Source organism: Sinocyclocheilus grahami, unplaced genomic scaffold, assembly GCF_001515645.1.
Source record: "Sinocyclocheilus grahami isolate Dianchi unplaced genomic scaffold, SAMN03320097.WGS_v1.1 scaffold1828.1, whole genome shotgun sequence".
Classification (NCBI taxonomy): domain Eukaryota; kingdom Metazoa; phylum Chordata; class Actinopteri; order Cypriniformes; family Cyprinidae; genus Sinocyclocheilus; species Sinocyclocheilus grahami.
This window is the reverse complement of record NW_015507007.1, coordinates 33,097-39,727: the sequence shown is the minus strand read 5'-3', so window position 1 is coordinate 39,727 and position 6,631 is coordinate 33,097. Positions and strand designations below refer to the sequence as shown.

The 6,631-nt window shown below is 41.2% G+C and overlaps 1 protein-coding gene across 1 annotated transcript in view; it reads left to right on the top strand.

Moving 5' to 3' along the window:
- Positions 1–6,631, top strand: part of LOC107572883 (opsin-5-like) — a 39,852-nt gene that overhangs the window by 16,391 nt on the left and 16,830 nt on the right. The window contains exon 3 of the mRNA XM_016259309.1: positions 3,000–3,127. Coding sequence (XP_016114795.1) covers positions 3,000–3,127 — 128 coding nt within the window. The remainder of the gene's footprint in view (positions 1–2,999; positions 3,128–6,631) is intronic.

Here is a 6,631-nt window from a genome sequence, read left to right as displayed (position 1 = left end):
CACACACACACACATGATGCGCAAAACTCCGCATTTGAACAGTCGATAGCAAATACTTAAACTAATAACAAAACAGTAGCTAAGCCTAATTTAAATTAGGTATGTTTTTTAACAAAACAGTAGCTGATTCAGAAGCGCCGGATTGTCATAGCAAAGTCAGAATTACTTCCTCTCCTAGGTTCACGAAACGGTCATCTATAAAATGCATTGCTGTTCTGTTGTAAGTGATCTTAAAGATTCCTAAATGCATCTACTTTCGGAAGGCCAAATAAAGTGCTTTTGCTTTTGCCTAGAAAAACACACCGTCTCCCTGACATGACTGCTTCAACACTAACTGCGGTTACTGAAACCACGCCTTCTTTCTTTGTGTGCACATTTGGGCGGCATTATGCAAATATTTCCACATAGTGAGGTAGATATGTGGGGGCGTGTTAGAACGAGCCGTTTTAGGGGGGCGTGGCAGAGTCTTAACTTTGATAAAGAATATCTCTTTGGTTTTGAGACTTTAGTCTTTGCAACTTCAGGGATCTTATCTATGCACAATCAGCTTGTAACACTCCAAAGAGAAAGGAAAACTTGAAATCACATCATTTGACCCCTTTAAAGCTGTGTTCCATGTGCCCCTTTTATACTTTGAGCACCTGCCCCTCCAAAGGTCTCTGCACGGCCCTGATTAAGAGTAATATTGAATTAAATGTAAGCATTAATTTTGTTCCAAGAATCTAACGTTAAAGATCAAAATAACCACTACAGATCCGATAATGAGAGATTAGTTGCTGCTGAGGCAAATAGACGGTCTCGCTCTTTCTCTACTGTCTTTTTGCTATGTCTGTAGAAATGGTTGTAATTCTTAATTTGGGTAAACAGTTTAATAAATTGTAATGACTTTCACAATCAATTTTATTCAACTTGGCTCATGTTTTAATGTATCTTATTGTCATTGTAGGCTTAGGCTACTTATTTAAAATAAAAATTTTATAAATACACAAATTAACAAAATTAATTTTTATTTATTTTTTGTAAATAAATGTTTTGCCCACCATGTCTCCGCTGCGCAGAGCGCATGCCCGAGCCCACCGCTGATGGAGAGCCGGAGCCCGCCGCGACCGACGAGTCATCGCCGTACGGAGCGACAGAGCTGAGGATCGCCATGGAGCCGTTGCAGCTGATGATGACGTCAGTCAAGGTGTGTGAGCCAGCAACAACGCCCGCCACAAGGGAGAAAGCCGCGGACAGTGTGAGTGCGGAGAGGAGCTCTGCCCCCTGCACCGCTGCTGGGGTGAGCTGTGTATGGTGCAGCCACTGTGCCACACCGATGAGGAGAGGGCTCCCATTCCTAAGTTCTGGCCTGAAAACCCGGAGGCTCACAAATACCCGCCCTCCCCCCCGGTCCTGCCTCCTCCTCCGCTGTCGTCTGGCAGCCCCTCTGCTTGCCCTCAGCCCACCATCTATGCGGTGTGAACTCTGCGGGACTGCCATCCTCCATCGTCGCCATGGCTGGAGAATCTCTCACCTCCGCATCTGAGGCCCGGACTCCACCTTGGCCCGTTGACCCGTTGGCTCCACCATAGCTCCGTGCTATCTCCTCTCCGTTGTGGCCCGGCAGTCCACTAGCTCCGCCGGGCTCCCTCATTACTCCGGCTCCGCCTTGGTCTGGTGTTGACCATCCTGCACATCGGGACTCCACTCCTCCGGCTCCGTCAGGCTCCTTCATCCCCTTGGCTCCTCCTCAGTCCTCTGTCGCTCCGGCTCCACCGTGGCCTCCCGGATCCAGATCCTTCACATCTGCTCTGCCTAGGACCTCCGGATCCTCCCCGTCGGCCTGGCTCATCGGCTCTCCGTCTCCACCTCGGGCTCCTCCAGCACCTGCTCCGCCGCCGTTGGTCGGCCCCCTGGAGTCGGCAGCCATTCCTCCCCCATGGCTCCTCCCTCCGTCGGCTCCTCCGTGGGCCGCCATTATGGCTGTGGCCTGGGTCCTGCTGTGCTCCACCTGCTCCGGGCCCCTCCTGTCTCCTCCCTCCTTCATCACCTCCCTGGTCTCTGTCTGCCGGCCCCCTCCCGGATGTCTCTCTTCCTTCTAAGCCCCCCCCCAAGTTCCCCCCCGGGCCCCCCCCCCCCATTGTTCTACGGCCTTCAGGGAGGGGGGCACTATGTCAGGATCATGGACCTGTTTAGTTATGTTTTGCCCCTATTTCTGTTCGTGTGTTCCCTTTTTTGGTCATGTTCATGTCCTTGTTTAGTTAATTAGTCTAATTATCTTACTAATTATTAAGTAATTATCCCTTGTATTTAAGTTCCTGTTTGTTCTGTCTTCCTTTATCAGGTCTACTTGTTGTAAACGTCTTCCTTGTGCTCTTTGACTCCCTGTTGGATTACTAAAGACTCTCGTTTTGTAAAATTTCCACGTCTCCTCGTTTCCTCGTTCCCTTGCTCCAGCATATCGTGACAGTTTGTTAAATGCAAAATTAGTGACTCATAAAATGCAACTCCAGCTACCATCACTTTGAGAGTCAAAAAAGCATATACAGGCAGATCAAATTTAATGCCTGTGGCTCCTGACGATATATTGAGGTCTTATGAAGCGAACCTGTAATCCAGAACCTCAGGCAAACAGTCCTGAGCACATTCACGAGAGTCTGGAGCACCAGCTTCCTGTTGCATAATGACATGTGCAAGAGCAAACTCACGTTTTGGGTGAACTACCACTTTAACCTCACAACACAACAAATAACTAACAGTAATAACAGAATAATAACAGCAGCAAAAAAAATGGCTGCCCACTGCTCTGGGAGTGTGTTCACGGTGTGTGTGTGTTCACTGCTGTGTGTGCACATTGGATGGGATAAATGCAGAGCACTAATTCCGAGTATGGGTCACCATACTTGACCGCGTCACATCACTTTCACTTTCAAAAATGGGATTATATTGGATATCAGGATTGTGTACACGATTGTGCACTGTAAACGAGTGCACATATTAATATCTTATTCTCTTTTCAGGTGGTTGTTCACGGAGGTGATGTGTATGTGTTATGCCTTCTGTGGAGTTTTGTTTGGTATCTGCAGCCTCAGTAACCTGACCGTACTGTCCTGTGTGTGCTGGCTTAAAGTCTGCTACCCCAACTATGGTAAGACCTGTCTTAGTTTGTACACAATCAAGCAGAAAATTGGGTAACACTTTATTTAAAGGATCAAATCTCACTATTAACTAGTTGCTTATTAGCATGCATATTGGCTGTTTCTTAGTACTTATAAAGCACGTATAAATGTCTTATTCTGCATGATCATATTTTAGATCCCTTAATCCGACCCCACACCTAAATCTGACAACTACTTTACTAACTATTAATAAGCATCAAATTAGGCGTCCCAAAAAAAACAAAAAAAACTAATCTAAAGTGTTATAGAAAATTATGTTAAAATTTGTATCAAATGCATCTCCTGTCACCACTTATGATCAGATTTCATGGAGGGGATCATGATAATGTATTTATTTACATACCTGTGGAATAAGTTGGGATGATGTACAATCATCCAGTCAAGAAATCAGGTGTAAGTCTAAATTACTGACACTCAAAACTTGGTACAGTTACCATCTGATGATACTTGACAAGTGTCATACATTTTCATGAATGCACATGAGTGCACAACTTGCCACAAAAGCAACTGTATACACAGCATCTATTCTTTCATATTTGCTGTTTTTGTCATGTTCTCCACACATGTGTGCCAGTTGTGACTATATTATTCATTTACGTCTACTATATGCTCTCTTAAAAACACACACACACACACAATTAGACAATTAACTGCAAATGACCACATGAATAAAGCAGACGTCAAGCCTTTACATGCTGTTGTTTTGATGAAATCCAAAGTAGAAAAATCTGTTGTTTTGGTGAAGGACACACGGATACAATGCTCACTGTGTGCTTATATAACAAACAAAATGAAATGGATTTTAGCTAGGAAATATTTATTAGCAGGCCTAGAAATATTATAACTAGCATTATCTGTCAGGGTCTGAAACTGTTATTAATTAATCTCCAAATTATAAACTGTGGAGCCAGTCTTTTACTTAATACCTCAGTGTTTTGCTGTCTTTATTATTTTGTTTTTACTTTAATAGTTGATTAGTTATTATAATTATTAGTTTTATCATCATCTTGTTGGGCTCTGTTGTACATTTTTACATACCTGTGGAATAAGTTGGGATGATGTACAATCATCCAGTCAAGAAATCAGGTGTAAGTCTAAATTACTGACACTCAAAACTTGGTACAGTTACCATCTGATGATACTTGACAAGTGTCATACATTTTCATGAATGCACATGAGTGCACAACTTGCCACAAAAGCAACTGTATACACAGCATCTATTCTTTCATATTTGCTGTTTTTGTCATGTTCTCCACACATGTGTGCCAGTTGTGACTATATTATTCATTTACGTCTACTATATGCTCTCTTAAAAACACACACACACACAATTAGACAATTAACTGCAAATGACCACATGAATAAAGCAGACGTCAAGCCTTTACATGCTGTTGTTTTGATGAAATCCAAAGTAGAAAAATCTGTTGTTTTGGTGAAGGACACACGGATACAATGCTCACTGTGTGCTTATATAACAAACAAAATGAAATGGATTTTAGCTAGGAAATATTTATTAGCAGGCCTAGAAATATTATAACTAGCATTATCTGTCAGGGTCTGAAACTGTTATTAATTAATCTCCAAATTATAAACTGTGGAGCCAGTCTTTTACTTAATACCTCAGTGTTTTGCTGTCTTTATTTTTTTGTTTTTACTTTAATAGTTGATTAGTTATTATAATTATTAGTTTTATCATCATCTTGTTGGGCTCTGTTGTACATTTGACTTTTTTTCTTAGTTATTCAGGTTTGTGTTTAATAAGTGGTGTTGCTGATGAATGAGGCTGGAGGTTTATTTAAGGCTATGAGACCTTTGTGGGTTTCATGGACTATCTAGGAGTGCGTTCATTCGTTCTTGATGAGTGTCTTTGGTCAGAATCAGCCTAATGTACCTGTAGCTCGACTGTTGCTAGCATTGGTTTCGCATGGTGCTAGGTTTGATTAGCAGGATGTGCGCATAGTGTACTTATGTAAGCCAGGGCCACCACTCATGCCTTTAAAAAATAGAGCAACAAATGTAGTTTAAGGATTAATTCAGTTCAATTAATTCAGTGCTTGAGGGGAAATTTAGAGTATATGCAGCGTATGCATTGTATTCATCTGAGTTACGTACACTAGAAAGTAGATAAACAGCTGTAAAATGTAGAATATAATGTAGACATTTGGAATAAAATACAATTATTACATACTGTTTTCATAATGTTTTTGGAGGCTCTGCCTTCTTTGCCTGCACTGATGGACTGCCAATGTCACACTGCAGGAGTTTGATCGGTTCGAGTGGATAGGATTTGCTGCAGATGAAAGTTTCAGTAGGACGCAGATGGAAAGTAATTCGTTTAGGTTTTTGTGTGAGAGTCAGGTTAGTAATTGTGTTGAAAATGTCAAAGCCAGTCTAGTTCCTTACAAGGATGAAAACAACGTGTCCAGTGCTTCAGACAAAGAAACAAGACAGCTCAAGAGAAGGACAGCTATAAAAGGAGATGGAAAAAGTCAAAGAATGACAGAAAGAAACTGCTTTATAACTTGAAAGACTTTATAGACAGAAGACCTATATAACCTTTACACCTATAACAACAAAAGGTCGTTACATAACATGACTATGTGATGGAGATGGGGGCTCACGGTCACAATAATTTCATTGAATATTTTTCAAGGTGGGTTTGAAAGTTTTTCATAATTTCCTTACAGACACAAACCTTAAAGCAAGTGACTCAAACTGGGGACCATATAGCAAACAGATACCAGTTAAATTTGCTATTCATATAACATGTGTGATCAAAAGTGTGTGTTCTTAGATTTTATACAAAAAATCTGATCCAATCAGAATTAGGAGTAAGTATCTGTATTGATGTGTCAGTAAGTGGCATCAACATTTGTGGTCTTACAGGCCAATTGGAATTAAAATTGAAAACCTGGTTACACCCAGGCAACCATTGCTTTGTGTTTGAAGTTTTTAATGGTTTGACTCTTAGATTAATCAAGGATATGAGGGGAGAAAAGAGGGAGGAATGTGCATTTGGGTGAGAAGTGGCTCAATTTCTGCAACGCAGCAGCTCAGACATTGGCATCAACACATGATCAATATCATTCACTGTAACCCAGTTCAGCAAATAATGGATTAATTGCTTTCTCTTGCAATTTCAAAGAGAGAGAGGGAGAAAAGCTACTGTGATAAAGAGCTGTCACGCACCTTTTATCTAACAGGCCTCATGAACAATATGTATGAAAGCTCAATTTGTTTATTTCTATTTTTCACATGCTATTGATGGAGATTGGTGTGAGATAACAAAACAATATGGAAAAGAGAGTGAAGTAGCATTGCTGGCATGTGCACCATCTCAAAGTTTGTCAGATCAAACGCACCAGCTGCTATCTCTGACAACGTCTGTTAATTAAAAAAGTAGTTCACCATAATATGAAAATTCTGATATTATTTATTCATTCTCATGTTGTTGTACTCATGCAAAAAAAAAA